This window comes from Crassostrea angulata, chromosome 2 (assembly GCF_025612915.1).
Source record: "Crassostrea angulata isolate pt1a10 chromosome 2, ASM2561291v2, whole genome shotgun sequence".
Taxonomy (NCBI): Eukaryota; Metazoa; Mollusca; class Bivalvia; order Ostreida; family Ostreidae; genus Magallana; species Magallana angulata.
Window position 1 is genome coordinate 6,918,158 of NC_069112.1, and position 18,814 is coordinate 6,936,971.

Consider the following 18,814-nt stretch of genomic DNA (forward strand, 5'->3'; position numbering starts at 1 on the left):
ATATCTCAAAAAGGACAAATATTTTGAAAAGCAATATAGAATAAAAGATGCTTAGAATGATGTTTTAAACAATATTCAATCATAAAAGTTTCGTTATCTAGCCCCAATCGGGAGATTAGGGATCGGCCTCTAAAATGTCCTATCCCAGATAGCTCTAAAACGGCAAAGAATTTCTAAACACTTGTTGAACAAAATACATGTATGTTTAATATCAAAAGAACTTTCGTATGATACCAAGAAAAAAGGGGCTGGCCTTTCAATTTAGAGGCCAAAAGGGCTCTAAAGTCTTCCTTCCATAGCACTTTACTGAAAACTATTTTGTTATATATGTTTAGGAAGCAGTAATGCTCATCTCACATTTATTTAACAATATATTATAATTTTTTATCATTTGTTCCGTATTAAGGGGTTTTTAATGGGTTTTAAGGGACCAGAAGTACAAAACGTTGATAACATACCTCAAACAGAACAAATATTTTAAAAAGCATCATTTTGAAAATCAATATAGAATAACATGCTGAGAATGATGTTCCTAACAAAATTCAACCATTTTTTTTTGTTGCCCCGATAAGGAGATAAAGGGTCAAATATCAAAGTCAAGGTCATATAACCTTCAAAAAATCGCACGGAAGACCTCCGCGTTGGTGTGTAGTTAAGGTCTTCCGTTTCCAACGGAAGACCCTATTGTTATTCTTCGGTTCCTTTTTCCCTATTATTAAGGTCTTCCGTTTCCAACGGAAGACCTTATTGTTATTGCTTTGTTTCTTTTTCCGTATTATTATTATTTTTTCTGCCTTTTTTTGTGCACGCGATTTCTCAGAAACGGCTCGGCCGATTTCAATGAAATTTTAGGATGTGATAGATAGTGGTTTGAACTTGATATAAAATTTTTGTGTTGATGACGTCACTTCCGTTTTTGAGCTATTGAGATTTTTCTTATTTTTATATTGGTATTTTGTCTTCTGTTGTTCTCCTAAACTATAAGAGATATTGAGCTTAAATTTTTACGGTAGGTAAAGGAAAGATTGAAGTTTTGCATGATTTGTGTTTTGTATGTTTAGCACTACTGGCGCCAAAGCTCGCTATGGCTCGAAAATTGACATTAAAAAAGCGTCGTGATTTTTTGTGCTTTTCTCTCTTTATCTCTTTTCTGGAAAATATTTTGTTAAAACATGCAATGTAAAAAAAGTTTATATTTACAAGACCTTTCTGCTGATATCAGGAAAAAGGGGCTGGCCCCTCAAATTAGGGACCTAGAGGGCTCTAAAGTCTTTTACCCATAACTCTTTACCGAGGGATATTTTGTAATAAATTATAGAAGCAAATATGTTTATCTTACAGTTATGAAGCCAAGCAGTATAACGATTTTCTCATATGTTACGTAATTAGGGGTTTTTAGGGGTCAAAAGTCCAAAACTTTGATCACCTATATCTCAAAAAGGAAAAATATTTTGAAATGCAGTATAAAAGAAAAGATGCTCAAAATGATGTACTCAACAACATGCAACCTGAAAAATTTGGTTCAGCGGCCCCAATAAGGAGATAAGGGATCGGCCCCTAAAACATTCTCTCTCAGATATCTCAAGAATGGTAACGAATTTCTGAACACTTGTTGAACAAAATGTCTTTATAATCAAATGACCTTTCATTTGATACCAAGAAAAAGGGGCTGGCCCCTAATATAAGGGACCTAAAGGGCTCTAAAGTTTTTTACCCATAACTCTTTACCGAGGGATATTTTGTAATAAATTATAGAAGCAAATATGTTTATCTTACAGTTATGAAACTAAGCAGTATAACGATTTTCTCATATGTTACGTAATTAGGGGTTTTTAGGGGTCAAAAGTCCAAAACTTTGATCACCTATATCTCAAAAAGGAAAAATATTTTGAAATGCAGTATAAAAGAAAAGATGCTCAAAATGATGTACTTAACAACATGCAACCTAAAAAATTTGGTTCAGCGGCCCCAAAAAGGAGATAAGGGACCGGCCCCTAAAACATTCTCTCTCAGATATCTCAAGAATGGTAACGAATTTTTGAACACTTGTTGAACAAAATGTCTTTATAATCAAATGACCTTTCATTTGATACCAAGAAAAAGGGGCTGGCCCCTAATATTAGGGACCTAAAGGGCTCTAAAGTTTTTTACCCATAACTCTTTACCGAGGGATATTTTGTAATAAATTATAGAAGCAAATATGTTTATCTAACAGTTATGAAGCCAGGCAGTTTAAAAATTTTCTCATATGAAACGTTATTAGGGGTTTTTAGGGGTCAAAAGTCCAAAACTTTGATCACCTATTATCTCAAAAAGGAAAAATATTTTGAAATGCAGTATATAAAAAGAAAAGATGCTCAAAATGATGTTCTTAACAACATGCAACCTTAAGAATTTGGTTCAGCGGCCCCAATAAGGAGATAAGAGAGCGGCCCCTAAACCTCTGCCCCTGATTAGCAAAATATTATTTTTCTTTTTTTTCTTACACATTTTGTGCACGCGATTTCTCAGAAACGGCTCGACCGATTTTCATGAAACTTTCAGATCTAACATATAATGATCTAAACCTTATAAGTTTAAAATTATATTGATGACGTCACTTACGTTTTTGAGAAATTGACGTTTTAGCGATTTTCAGAGGGGTCCCTTGTCCCTCTACGTTCTCCTAAACTATTAAAGATATTGAGTTCAAACTTTCAGGGATAGTAGACAAAAGATTGTAGATTTGTAATTTTGTTTTCATTTTGATCTGTCTTGAAAGGCGCCGAAGCTCGCCTGGACCCGAAAATTGAGATGAAAAAAACGTCGTAATTTTTCTTGGTTTTCTTTGATTATCTTTTTTCTGAAAACTATTTTGTTAAGACATGCAATGTAAAAAAAGTTTCTATTTAAAAGACCTTTTCTGTAAAATCAAGAAAAAGGGGCTGGTCCCTCAAATAAGGGGACCAAAGGGCTCTAAAGTCTTTAATCTGTAGCCCTTTACTGAGAGATATTTTGTGAAATGTTATAGAAGCAAATATGTTTATCTCACAGTTATGTATCCACGCAATGTAATGATTTTGTTATGTGTTACGTATTTAAGGGGTTTAAGGGGCCAAAAGTCCAAAGTTTTGATCACCCATATCTCAGAAAGGAAAAATATTTTGTAATGCAATACAGAAGAAAAGTTGTTCAAAAAGATGTTCTTAACAATATGCAACCGTCAAAATTTCGTTAAACGGCCCCTAAAAGGAGATAAGGGCTGGCCCCTAAAACCTACTTTTTTATATATCTCCAAAACGGTAACGAATTTCTAAACACTTGTTGAACAAAATGTGTTCAGAATTAAATGACCTTTTATTTGATATCAAGAAAAAGGGGCTGGCCCCTCAAATTAGGGGACCAAAGGGCTCTAAAGTCTTTAATCTGTAGCCCTTTACTGAGAGATATTTTGTGAAATGTTATAGAAGCAAATATGTTTATCTCACAGTTATGTATCCAAGCATTGTAATGATTTTGTTATGTGTTACGTAATTAAGGGTTTTTAGGGGCCAAAAGTCCAAAATTTCGATCACCAATATCTCAGAAAGGAAAAATATTTTGAAATGCAGTACAAAAGAAAAGTTGTTCAAAATGATGTTCTTAACAATATGCAACCGTCAAAATTTCGTTAAACGGCCCCTATAATGAGATAAGGGATCGGCCCCTAAAACCTTCTTTCTCATATATCTAATACTAAAGGTTATTAAAGGTAGATTAGCTTAATTGAAAGAAATGCAAGTATTTAAAAAAGCAAGAGGACTTATAAAAAGCGATACAATAAAACATTAGTACTTCACTCCTTTTTCCATAACATGTTTTGTTGTCGAAAATCAAAGTCAATGATGTCTTATTTCATTCTAAAAATCGAACGGAAGACCTCCTCGTTGCTCGCAACGAGATCGTGTCTAGTTATTATTTTTTTTCTTCCGTTTTTTGTGCACGCGATTTCTCAGCAACGACTCGGCCGATCTCCATCAAAATTTCAGATGTGATACATATTGGTCTGAACTTGATAGCAAATTTTTTGCATTGATGACGTCACATCCGTTTTTGCGATATTGACGTTTTGACGATTTTTATATGGGTATATTGTCTGCAGCAGTTCTCCTAAAGTATAAAAGATATTGAGCTCAAATTTCTACAGTTGGTAGAGGAAAGATTGAAGTTTTGCATGGTTGTTGTTTTACATGTCTAGCACTACATGCGCCAAAGCTCGGTAGGGCTCGAAAATTGAGATATGAAAAGCGTCGTGCTTTTCCTCTTTTATCTCTTTTCTGGAAAATATTTTGTTAAAACATGTAATGTAAAATTAGTTTGAATTTACAAGACCTTTCAGTTGATATCAGGAAAAAGGGCCTGGCCCCTCGAATTAGGGACCTAGAGGGCTCTAAAGTATTTTGCCCATAGCTCTACACCGAGGGATATTTTGTAATAGATTATAGAAGCAAATATGTTCATCTTACAGTTATGAAGCCCAGGAAAAGGAGAAATGTTTTGAAATGCAGTATAAAAGAAAAGATTCTTAAAATGATGTACTTAACAACATGCAACCTTCAAAATCTGGTTCAGCGACCCCAATAAGGAGATAAGGGACCGGCCCCTAAAACATTCTTTCTCAGATATCTCAAGAATGGTAACACATTTTCAAACAGTTGTTGAACAAAATGTCTTTAAAATCAAATAACTTGTCATTTAAAAGGTTTCCAAGAAAAAGGTACTGGCCCCATATTACTGGATATTTCAATTTGAACCTTTTATTTCAACCCCAGTACCATTCTTGATTTTTGTACCAATGGCTAAACCAATTCGTTCATTTTTAAGCCAGTTATGAGTTTTTGGGCATTTGAGTTTCGATTGGCGTGCTTGACATGTAATGTAGTAAAAAATTCTAACTCCCAAACCCTTCAATCCTGTATCAATATGTCAAGAACTTCAGACAGGAACGTGGAGATCTACTATTTATTTAGAAGCACATGGTACATCATCATAACATAGCGCGCACAAATCGGAATCAATGTCGCTTGTGTGATATACAAAAATACATGATCTTTTGCGTGGCCGCTTAGGCACATTATCAAACGTACAACTATAAATAGTTATAGTAATATTGTTACATCTCCCTTTTTTTTTATCAAACAATATGAACAAAAGGAAAAGATCTACAGCTACTTGTAAATATTGACTAGCTTGACAATATTATGCAAAAATATCTAAAACTTTACATTTGACTAGACTTTGAAAATAATGCAAAGACAACAGTTCACAACAGTCAGACATTGTACACTGCTTGCACATAGTTCTCCAAATAACGTGGTGGTTTCACAACGCGGCCATAACGAGTGGTCGGAGCGGACTCTCTGTTGAATGTTACTTCACTGCTCGTAATTACCATTGGTTGGTCATTTGCGTTTTGTTCCAGGTCAGCAGTTTCATCTATGGCTGGTTTTCGATCGTTCTCAGGAAGATCCTCGATAGACGGTGATGTGTATTCCGGAAATACCGTAAAGTCATTTCTTTCCTCACGTGTATTTTTTAGGTGAGATCGGTTTCTCCTGTACGTTCCGTCTTGAGTTTGCACGTTATACGATCTGGATCCTTCTCTTCCGATGATTGTTCCTTTCTTCCACTCCTTGTCTCGCAGTTGTGTTGGCTTCATTCGCACTGTGTCTCCTGGTTGCAATTCGCGTAGGTCTTTCGCTGTTCGGTTATAGTAGTGCGCTTGTCTGTCTTTTTCCTTCCTCATGTTCTTGATGTTAGCTCGATCACCAACAGATGAGAGTAGTGATTCTTTTACAGGCATCAGCGTTTTGGTTCTACGGTTCATTAGTCGCCGACACGGACTCTCTCCAATACCCTGGGATGGTGTGTTTCTGAAATCCAGTACAGCAAGCCATGGGTCTTGTCCACTGTGTTTAGCTTTTCTCATCAGTTGCTTTGCTGATTTAACTGCATTTTCTGCTTTCCCATTTGATTGTGGGTAGGCTGGACTCGATGTTCTATGGTCGAATTCCCACATATGCTTAAATTTACTGAATTGTTGAGAGGAAAATTGGGGTCCATTGTCACTGATGACTTTGTCTGGAATTCCATGCCTAGCGAAGTGTTGTTTTAACTTGTTGATCACTGCTGCTGATGAAGTGGTCTCCAATCTGTCTATTTCGAAGAAATTGCTGAAGTAGTCTACTGTGATGAGGTACTGGTCATTGCTGACTGGTGACTGGAAAAGGTCTACTCCTACGACAGACCACGGACGGTTAGGTGTCTCATGTGAGATGAGAGTTTCTTTCTGTTGTGGCGGTTCATAAGTTCTACAAGTGTCACACTTAGAGACTAGATCCTTGATTTCTGAGTTCATGCCTGGCCAATACACACATTCTCTGGCTCTGCGAAGACACCCTTCTGCTCCAATGTGTGACTGGTGAAGCTTCCTCATTACTTCTGCCCGTAATCCCTTTGGTATGACACAGCGGGTTCCTCTGTATACGATACCATCTTGGACGGAAAGTTCATCTCTCACATGTAAGTAAGGATGCACTTCCAAGAGTGTACTTTCCTTGGTTCTCGGCCATCCTTCAAGGATAGTTTTCTTCAGCAACTCGTGTGTTACGTCACTGGTTTGTTTAATCTTCAACATCCTTGCTTGTGAGATTGGTAGGTATTCCACCATGTTGATATCTTCAAATATCTTGAACACTTCTTCTGTACAAGCTTCTTTGGGTAGTTTCTTGGGATGAGCTCTGGATAGAGCGTCTGCCACATACATTTCCTTGCCTGGCTTGTAAATGATCTCAATTTCGTACTTCTGTAGTCTCAAAAACATGCGTTGAAGGCGTTTTGGAGCGGAGATCAGAGGTTTCTTGTGAATTATTTCTAAGGGTTTGTGGTCGCTTTCCACAAGTACTTTTCTTCCATATGTGTACTGGTTGAATTGTTCCATTCCAAACACCACAGCCAATAGCTCTTTTTCAATCTGTGCATACTGCTGTTCAGCTGGAGTCAAGGCTCTGCTCGCATAAGCGATAGGCTGTCCTTGCTGTAGAAGGGTTGCGCCAAGTCCAGTGCTTGATGCATCACACTGCAGCGTCGTTTCCAGCTTCGAGTCGAAGTATTTCAATACAGGTGCCTGTGATATTGCTTCTTTGATCTTGCTAAAGGCTTCTTCATGCTCATGTGTCCATCTCCAAACAACGTTCTTGTGTATGAGGGAACGAATCGGATCGCACATGACACTTAAGTTGTTCATAAACTTGGCTAAGTAGTTCACTAGTCCTAGGAATCTATGAACACCGGCTACATCCTTAGGAGTTTCAAAGTCAATGATAGCCTGTACTTTATGAGGGTCAGGCTTCAGTCCCTTGGTTGTCAGTACATGTCCAATGTAGGGCATTTCTTTTAGTAGCAACTTGAACTTGTCCTTGTTCAACTTGATTCCTTGTTCACGGCAACGATAAAGGAATCTGCTCAGCTTCTGATCATGGTCACGTATGGCTTCCTCTTCACTTTCTCCTTCTCCGTAGATGAGGATGTCATCTGCTACAGCTTTAACACCGGGTAAGTTTTGAATGGCTAGTTCCAATCGATGCTGGAATATTTCCGGTGCTGGTGAGATCCCAAATGGTAGACGACGCCAGCGATAACGTCCATATGGAGTTTCGAAGGTTGTAAGATAGCTGGACGGCTCATTTAGCTCAACGTGCCAGAACCCATTCTTCACATCACAGAGTGTGAAGATACGTGCTTTTGCTAAATCCGGTAATATATTTTCGATTATCGGAAGTGGGTAATGACTGCGCCGCAGGGCCTTGTTCAAAGGCTTCGGATCTATACAAATACGTAACTTGCCATTGGATTTCTTGAATGCTAAGAGGCTCGAGACCCAGTCAGTTGGCTGGTTCACTGCTTCAATGACTTGTAACCCTTCCAGCCTTTTCAGCTCTTGCTGTAGTAGGGGTTTGATTGCGACTGGGACTCGTCGCAATGGAAGTTTCACTGGGGGAACCGTATTATCTACTTCCAGATGTACTTGTTCACTGAAACGTCCATTTCCAGTGAAGATGTCTCCAAACTTCTTCTTAATTTCTTCCATAGAGAGTTTCCGATCCTCAGCGGAGTCCTCTATGTTCACGATGTTATCATGCTGTACAGCAATTAATTTCATACGTTGACTTGTGCTTGAACCCAGAATGGGATGTGACCCACTATTGACAACGACAAAGTTCTCATCATAACTTTCTCCGTTCTTTGGATTGGTCAAGGTAATTTCGCAGGCACCAATGGTCTTCATCTCTTGGCCATTGTAGACTCTCAAGGTGTGCTGTCCTCTATGAAATCTCACATTTTTCGGGATACTGTCCTGGCTTAACACATTGCAGGTTGCACCACAGTCAATCTGAAACTTCACTAGTTTTGACTGGTCATTAATTTTCATACGAGCGAATAATTTCTTTGGATGTTCTTTTCCCGAGGTCTGTTCCACACTGAGAATTTCATCATCAGATGTAGAGTCAGAGTCGCAGTTCTCCAACAAATGTACTCTCTTCTCGGGTTGTCGGCATACGGATTTAAAGTGGTTCTTGTTGCCACAATTTGCACAGATTTTGCCGTAAGCTGGACAAGCTTCCTTCTCTCTTGGATGCTGATATCCACAAAAGCTGCACGAGGTTTTCTTTGCTTGGTGAGATTTCCCTGATGCGTGATGAGGTTTTCCTCCGGCGTGATGAGGCTTTCCTCCTTTTCTCTGTTCCTTGTCTGGAGCGTTGGCCTTGAGAGGTTTTCTAGATGACTTGTTCAGTGCATGAACTTCATTTTGCAGGTTCATAGATTTAATCTGGGTTGCAGTCTTTTCAGCTGCTCGGCATATGTCAACGCACTTCTGTAATGACAAGTCAGCTTCTTGTAGTAACTTTTTGCTAACTGCATTGTCTTTTATGCCACAGACTATTCTGTCTCGTATCATCTGATCTGCTAACTGGCCAAACTCACATGTCAGTGATAGTTTCCTCAATTTTGTGACGTAAGCGTCCACAGATTCACTGGATTCCTGATGCATGTTGTTAAAGACGTACCTTTCATATATCGTGTTTGTCTTTCCCACACAGTACTCCTCCATTAATCTTAGGATGGCAGTGGGGTCATTTTTTTCATTTTCATTCCTGAACGGAAGTCCGTTATATACCTCTAATGCTTCATGTCCGATGCAGGTAATAAACGTTGCCACTTGGTACGCATTGTCTTTGTCTGCAAGTCCTGTCACTATCACGTAAGAGTTCCATATTTGTTTCCACGTTTTCCATGTTTGAGAAATGTTCCCGCCTAACGGAATGTGACTCTGCATGGCCGCTGCCTGGTCTCCCATATTGAATAAATGTCGTAAGGATTCACTAAAGTCAATCTGATCAGTCATGCTCATCGGCTCTTACGAATAAAGTCTACTTCAAACTCCAACGCTGCGTTTCTCTGCATGCGAGGAAATTCGGTCCACAGACGTACTTCGACGTTTTTCTCAATACACCATGTATGTTCCACAAAGCAAGTGTCTGTTACTTAAAACGTACTCACTTTTTTACTTCTGACACCATGTATCAATATGTCAAGAACTTCAGACAGGAACGTGGAGATCTACTATTTATTTAGAAGCACATGGTACATCATCATAACATAGCGCGCACAAATCGGAATCAATGTCGCTTGTGTGATATACAAAAATACATGATCTTTTGCGTGGCCGCTTAGGCACATTATCAAACGTACAACTATAAATAGTTATAGTAATATTGTTACAAATCCTAAAGAAATTTTGTCTAAATATACCTCGGACCCCATACTTATTGTCTGCAAAATATGCAGTGGATTGAACAATTAAGAAGAAATTCCTGAGATCAAGCGGCAAGTATAGCCTGTACGAGGACTTAAAATTTACACAGTACAAGGGATGTAAGCAGCTGCGTAATTTCTGATGCATGTATATATCTTGTTTTCCGTTTAGTCTGTATCTACGATAGCGTGTGAACTACTTATGGATGTAAGAACTGTGGAAATTACTCTCATAAATTTTTTACCGAATAAATTTACGTGTTACTGATTTCGTTATTTCTACATTTATAAAGATTTTATCAATCCTGTTGAAATACAACAGTCAAACACAATAGTAAACGACACGGAAAAAATCACAGCACTGAAATACATGTGCAAAATGCATCAGTCATTGTTTTAGGACTTTACTTCCCCTAAATGTCGTTAATCGAATCCGAGATCCACACCTCAAAATTCTACTTTCGATTTATTTACGACGAAAAGCGAGATCGGGTCTTTTCACCCCCCTCCAGACACAAACACGCATCAATATTTCAAATGACCTCGCACTGTTATCAAACCTTGTAGTCAGACATCTCACACGTTGTTTTTCATCTCATACAAACATTTAGCTCCTGTCCCAAGCGGAAACGCCCCAAATTCAAAAAGAAATTCGGGAATTATTTCGCGTCAGCCATGTTTTGACGTGAACCTTCGCTGAAATACTGTTATGACACCGGCAAAGTCTGTGTGTTCTAATCTCGCCGGAGCCAATTTCTTTTTTTTCTTTTTTTTTTTGGATTTTCAACATAAACTATTCAACATCAAGGGGTTGTTGGATTGTCGTACATGTTGAAAATACACTTCCATTAAGATTTTCACAGATACAGTCTTTAATTTTTAGGGTCTTCCGTCTTCAGCGGAAAACCCTTCTATTATTCTATTGTTTCTAATTCACTTTTCTTATTATTAAAGTCTTCCGTTTACAACGGAAGACCTTAGTGTTATTCTTGCTTTTTTCCCCCTATTATTAAGGTCTTCCATTGATGTACTTAACAACATGCAACCTTCAAATTGTTGTTCAGCGACCCAAATAAGGAGAAAAGGGCCCGGTCCCTAAAATGTTTTTCTCAGATATCTCAAAAACGGTAACAAATTTCTGAACAACTGTTTATCAAATTTTTTTTTTAATTAAATAACCTTTCATTGGATACAAAGAAAGTGGTGCTGGCCCCATATATTAGAGACCTAGAGGGCTCTAAAATCTTATAGCTATAGCTAATCGCCTAGGGATATTTTGAAATGGATTATAGAAGCAAATATGATTATGTTGCAGTTATAAAGTTCAACAGCATAACTATCTTCTCATGTGTTACGTAATTAGGTTTTTTTTGGGGGTGCAAAATTCAAACTTTTGATCTCCTATACCTCCAAAAGGAATACTATTTTGAAATGCAGTATAGAAAAAAACATGCTCAAAATGATATACTTAACATAATTCAACCTTCAAAATTTGGTTCAGTAGCCTGAATAAGGAGATACCGGACCGTCCCCTAAAACTTTTCTTCTCAGATATCTCAAAAACAGTAACGAATTGACATTAAATGACCTTTCATTTGATACCACGAAAAAGGGGCTTACCCCATATAATAAGGACCTAGAGGGCTCTAAAATCCTTTATCTATAGCTCTTTACCGACGGATATTTTGTAAAAGATTATAGAAGCAAATATGTTTATCTTTCAGTTATGAAGCCCGAAAACATAACGATTGTTTCAAATGTTACGTAATTAGGGGTTTTAAGAGGTCAAAATCCAAAACTTTGATCACCTATATCTCCAAAAGTAAAAATATTTTGAAATGCAGTATAGAAGAAAAGATGCTCAAAAAATTGAACTTAAAATCATGCAACCTTCAAAATTTGATTTAGTGGCCTTAATAAGGAGATAAAGTACCGGCCCCTCAAACTTTTTTTTCTCAGATATCTGAAAAACCGGTAACAAATTTTTAAACAATTGTTGAACAAAATGTCTTTAAAATTAAATGACCTTTCATTTGATACCACGAAAAAGGGGCTGGCCCCTAATATTAGGGACCTAAAAATTTTCCCTATCTCTTTACCGAGGTATATTTTGTAATGTATTATAGAAGCAAATCTATTTATCTGACAACCTTAATCTTGCAACCTTCAAACTTAGGCACAGTGGCCCCAATAAGGAGAAAATGGAACGGCCCCTTAAACGTTGGATATCTCAAGAATGGTTACGAATTTGCAAACACTTGTTGAACAAAGCTCTTACATCTGAAACAAAATAGTATCTTGCCCTACGAATGTACACCCTGTTTTTCTATTCTTAAACATGTTTAGTTGTTCACAGCAAAATCAAGATCGAACATATATCTCAAATTCTAAAATCAGACGGAGGACCTCCTCGTTGCTCGCAACGAGATCGTGTCTAGTTATAATTATTTTTCTGCCTATTTTTGTGCACGCGATTTCTCAGAAACGGCTCGGCCGATTTCAATCAAGTTTTAGGATGTGATAGATAGTGGTCTGAACTTGATTGGAAATTTTTTGTAGTGATGACGTCATATCTGTTTTTGAGATATTGAGATTTTTCTAATTTTTATATGGGTATTTTGTCTTATGTTGTTCTTCTAAACTATCAGAGATATTAAGCTCAAATTTTTACGGTAAGTAAAGGAAAGATTGAAGTTTTGCATGATTGTTGTTTTGTATGTTTAGCACTACTGGCGCCAAAGCTCGCTATGGCTCGAAAATTGACATTGAAAAATCGTCGTGAATTTTTGTGCTTTTCTCTCTTTATCTATTTTCTGGAAAATATTTTGTTAAAACATGTAATGTAAAAAAAGTTTATATTTACAAGACCTTTCTGCAGATATAAAAAAAGGGAGCTGGCCCCTCAAATTAGGGACCTAGAAGGCTCTAAAGTTTTTTACCCATAACTCTTTACCGAGGGATATTTTGTAATAAATTATAGAAGCAAATATGTTTATCTTACAGTTATGAAGCCAAGCAGTATAACGATTTTCTCATATGTTACGTAATTAGGGGTTTTTAGGGGTCAAAAGTCCAAAACTTTGATCACCTATATCTCAAAAAGGAAAAATATTTTGAAATGCAGTATAAAAGAAAAGATGCTCAAAATGATGTACTAAACTACATGCAACCTAAAAAATTTGGTTCAGCGGCCCCAGTAAGGAGATAAAGGACCGGCCCCTAAAACATTCGGTCTTAGATATCTCAAGAATGGTAACAAATTTCTAAACAGGTGTTGAACAAAATGTGTTTATAATCAAATGACCTTTCATTTGATACCAAGAAAAATGGGCTGGCCCCTAATATTAGGGACCTAAAGGGCTCTAAAGTCTTTTACCCATAACTCTTTACCGAGGGATATTTTGTAATAGATTATAGAAGCAAATATGTTTATCTCACAGTTATGTATTCAAGCAATGTAATGATTTTATGATGTGTTACGTAATTAAGGGTTTTTAGGGGCCAAAATTCCAAAATTTCGATCACCCATATCTCAAAAAGGAAAATAACCTTTCATTTAATATCAAGAAAAAGGGACTGGCCCCTTAAATTAGGGGACCAAAAGGCTTTTAAGTATTTTATCTATTACCCTTTATTGAGGGATATTTTGTGAAATGTTATAGAAGCAAATGTGTTTATCCTGCAGTTATGTACAAAGAAATGCATTGGTTTTGTCATGTGTTTTGCAATTAGGGGTTTTTAGGGGCCAAAAGTCCCAAATTTTGATCACCAATATCCAAGAAAGGTAAAATATTTTGAAATGCAGTACAGAAGAAAAGTTGTTCATAATGATGCAAAAGGGCTCTAAAGTCTTTTATCTATTACCCTTCATTGAGGGATATTTTGTGAAATGTTATACAAGCAAATGTGTTTATCTTATAGTTATGTATCAAAGCAATGTAATGATTTTATCATGTGTTATGTAATTAAGGGTATTTAGGGGCTTAAAGTCCAAAATTTTGATCACCCATATCTCAAAAAGGAAATATATTTTGTAATGAATTACAAAGAAAAGTTGTTCAAAATGATGTTTTCAACAAAATGCAACCTTCAAAATTTCGTAAAACGGTCCCTAAAAGGAGATAAGGGATCGGCCCCTAAAACCTTCTTTCTCATATATCTCCAAAATGGTAACGAATTTATAAACACTTGTTGACAAAATGTGTTAAGAATTCAATCTGCTTTCATTTGAATCCATGAAAAAGGGATTGCCCCTTAAATTAGGGGATCAAAGAGCTCTAAAATCTTTTATCTATAGCCCTTTAATGAGAGCCATTTTGTGAAAGGTTATTAAAGCTAGATTAGGTATAATACGTTTATATATCCTAACAATATAATGATTTTCTCTTGCGTTACCCAATTAGGGTTTTTGAGGGACCAGAGGTAAACAAGTTTGATCTTTTCTATCTGAATTGAAAGAAATGCAAGTATTAAAAAAAGCAAGAGAACTTATAAAAAGCGATACAATAAAGCATTAGTACTTCACTCCTTTTTCCATAACCTGTTTTGTTGTCGAAAATCAAAGTCGATGATGTCATATTTCATTCTAAAAATCGAACGGAAGACCTCCTCGTTGCTCGCAACGAGATCGTGTCTAGTTTAGTAGTATTTTTGTTAGAATCACGCGCGCTGTGGTATATACATCCGAGCTTAAGACGATACATCTTTACAGGTAATACAACATCGGCCTAGAAGTGATTACAGTTAACATGAATGATGATTGCCGACACATTTAGTTCAAAACTTTGTTAATCCTTTACTTTAGAACATATCGTTTCTACAAAACTATATGTATGTCAGGGTTTGGGCGTCAGCTTGATAACACACTCTCGGAATCAAGGTTTTATGATTTTTATTGTGGTTTTTTTTAATATTAATTGATGTAAAAACCTACAAAATTGACAGTGATATATTGCAGGTTTGACACGTTAATATCAAGGACATTGATAAACATCTGGAGAAAATATTAGACATGACAGTTACGAACTAACTTAAGAAAAGTTTCAACGAAATCCACGTGGGCTATTCAATGTTAAAACAACGTCGCTAATGAGATTTGCCTTAATTGTCACCCGCTTGAAGTTGCAGAAAAATGACAGCATCTTTTGAAAGTAAGTGTATTTTGTCAGTATATTGGATGAATTTCAAATAAGTTACCAGTAAAAAAAAAAAAGCATTCATAAATTAATGCAAATTTATATGAAAAGTACATAACCCCCCCCCCCCCCCCCCCCGACTAAATATTTAAAAAGACAGAATGTTTATTAAAAAATTTCTTTCAATGGGCAATTTTAATTCTCAATTTTTAATCCCAAATCAGGCCTTCATAATAAGATTACAATATCATAGTTAGGTTCTCAGATGTAGTACGTGTATGTTTGTTTTGGAAATACATGTATGCTCAATATCAGTTCATTAACAAGCTTTTATATTTATAAAATATCTTGATATCTTTTAGGTGGAAATCAGTTTGTATGTAGCTTTTCCACACCAAATGATGGACATATTATATACAAAAAGACCTGGCAAAGACTGTTGTAATCTTTCCATAGATGCACACCTCCGACAGTTTTCAATAGGTCGAAATATAAAATCAGAATTATTGAAAATAAGGGGAGGTTTCTTCAGTGAAGAGGATGAACTACTTACAATCTGTCCAAAACACAGGTATGTGACATGTCTTACGAATGTATCATGTTTCATAATATGGTTATGGATATAAGACAATTAAATTCAAAGATTTGCAGAATTTAAATTAAACACCTTTATCTATAAGAACATGTGATTATTTTTGAAAGAGTTGTTTGTAAATCTCTGAATTAATAGAGAAAATGAACCACATTATAGAAATTACCTTTGCTTAATAGTGAATTAGATTTTTCTCTCTTTAATTTTCTCTCTCTATCTGAAACAATCTAATTTAATTGTAGTAACTGTGCCTTCAGTTGACAGTTCAATGACAGACACTAGCTGGCAAATGACAAAGTCTTATGTTGTTTGTTTTGTTTTTAAATTTGTGAATCAGGAAAAACAAGTATAAACGGACTGAAGTGTACACTAATTATTACTTGTACTTGTGAATTTAACTACATGTATGGGCATGTCCTTATGTAATTGTCCTTCTGTCTTTCCTCGCTAATATTTTTCTTCTTTATATTGATTTTGCAAGATATATATGTACGTTACTGTGAATCAATCAATTAATACAATGCAGATGGAGGTAGATTCTTTCAGATCATCAAATAGTTTGGCACATACAAGACACTTAATATACCAGGCTTAGGTCTACAGATTATTACTAAGTCACACAATGTGAAATGAGAAATTGCTAAGTTAATTTTAATATTTTAACAATATTTTTTTTATATTGTGTGACAATTGTAAAACTGCCAGTGCAACAAACATTACGCATTAGTAGACATAACTGGAAATGTAGAATTAAAAAAAATATGCCTGCCAGATTGATTACTAGTATATCAAAAGTATGTGAAAAAACTTTGATTGCATCATAATTTGACCATGCAGTGGGCATTTGTGAAAAAAACAGTTGTTAAGTAATGATACACACATTTATAAATAAGTTTTAACATCTTATTTAGATATTTTCTTGGTGTTGGATGGAGCGCAGGACAGTTAAGGCAACAATTTGCTTTCAAACACGGTAAAAGGAGGTCGTTTGTTTAAGCATTATTTTTTTGCATGATATATTTTTTAAAACTATTTTTTGACTGATTTTGCAAAGATATGGGTCACTTTACCTTGACCATGTCTTAATTTGACTGTAATGTGACTTTTCAGTGTCACGTGGGCATCTTTTAGACAAGAAACGTCAATGCTAATTTGAGACAAAAAAGACAAGGGCAAGACAAACAAAGTTTGGAGTAAGTAATACACCTACTTATTCAAAATTATATATGCATCATAGAAATCAAAGCTCATTCAGTTGTAAAATTCGTTTATTATGCTAATTCCTAGGATATATATGCATCATAGAAATCAAAGCTCATTCAGTTGTAAAATTCGTTTATTATGCTAATTCCTAGGAAACCTGGCTACTTGTTCAAAAATAGCGCGTTCTTGTACATTTCGATTAAAATTACAAATTAAACCTTCATTTCTCAACAAATGAGCATCAGTTTTCATACACGAAAAAAGGAAGAAAATCATACCAAGTTCAATAATATCTTTAGCCGCCTTGCCCTTGTCGTTTTGCATTTAATTTGTCACTCAAATCAATACACATTTCAAACGCACAAATGATCCCAAAAGGGGAGATAACTCTATAAGCGGTAACTCTTTTGAAATAGGCGCGGTGTCAATGTATCGTCTAATCCGAATTTTTTTTTAGATAGATTTCGTCAGTACATTATGCAAATGATTATCTAAACATAGTGTTTGTTTTATCTTTATAAAAAGGGACAGCATGGTTACTATGAATCACCCGCATTTCCTCTGTTGTAATTATAGACGTAAACAAAAACACTTGTGCATCATATTTTAGGTAACCTAAGGTTACTGCATGCGCAGAGTACGTCCACTGTGAATTAAGGTCAAGGTAATAAATAATAGACTTGTATATGTTAAGCATTTATTAATGTCAATCAATTAGCATTGTCTTTAGCAAAGTATAAAAGGACATCCATATCAAAAGCATGGTTGCTTATATGGTGTAGTTGAAATTTATTTATACGAAAATGAAACAAATTTTGGATTACTGATTGACACAAACAACTAAAACTGATTGATATATTCTATCATGTTTCATAGTGTCTTGGTTATTGTGTGTATATATATATATATATATATATATATATATATATATATATATATATATATATATATATATATAATCAATTTAATTTCCTTTTATTCAATTAGAAAAGAGCACGTGTACCATCCTCCTTTGAAGAATTTCCGCTAACGAATTTGACAATCAGAAGAGGCCTTGATGTTGAGGTATTTGGCTGACATCTTCACCATAACTTGCTCGAGTATAAGCTGCATATTTATAACCTGGAAAAAGTTACAACTGGAACTCAAGTTTTTAATCCAATGGCCGACCAGAGACCAAAATAGTTTGAAATTACCTAAAGTGTTCTGGTGCTCTTCGAGAACTTGAGCTGTGATTGACTGCACTGAGTTTTTTAATCAACGACCAAGCCTACCATCTAGCCAGCGTGTGACATGGAGTTCATACAAACTCCATTACACTGTTAAACTATTGGCTTCTATTTCCCACCCGGGCTCATTTACATTTATTTCAAAACTTTGGGCTGGTTCTGCATCAGATAAAATGATAGTTGAAGAATCAGGGTTTCTGAATAACTTACAGTATGGTGATGATATAATGGCTGATAGGGGTTTAATGATAAGTGGTGCTCTCGCTCTTAAAGGTTGCACTTTACACAGGATGAACCTCTGCCATTCATTCAACTGAATATTAACTGAAAGGTCTGGAAAGGTGACTGAATGGCACAGCTATGCCATTCAGTCACATTTCAGTTACCGATCAGTCCCATTTCAGTTAACTGAATGGCAGAGATTCATCCTGTGTTAAATATACCACCCTTTACATGTGGGAAACAGCAGAGCAACAACTAAGACTAGGAGAATACAGAGCCGGCCGGACTTGAAAAGTTTTAAGATGCTTCAAGGTATTATTCCATTTAAAATTAAACCCTATTTAGATCATATTGTATGCATATGTACTGCTCTTTGCAATCTAAACAACAGAAGAGTAAAATAGGATTCACATTGTATTGTAAATTAAAGTTACAATTATATGGATATGTACCACATGTACCATGTACAATAGTTTTAAGACTCTTGAGCAATTGCTGTTTTATATCACCTGTTATCAACTCTTTTAATACATATGAAACAGAGAACGTTTTTGAACTTTTAATCCATCATCTGAAAGAAATTGTCATCATAATACACA

The 18,814-nt window shown here is 35.8% G+C and overlaps 1 protein-coding gene across 1 annotated transcript; it reads right to left on the reverse strand.

Annotated features, from left to right (window-relative positions):
- Positions 1–5,290: 5,290 nt before the first annotated feature.
- Positions 5,291–9,424, reverse strand: LOC128172063 (uncharacterized protein K02A2.6-like). Its single transcript, XM_052837834.1, has one exon. It carries the CDS (start codon positions 9,422–9,424, stop codon positions 5,291–5,293), a length of 4,134 nt encoding a protein of 1,377 aa, XP_052693794.1.
- Positions 9,425–18,814: the final 9,390 nt, after the last annotated feature.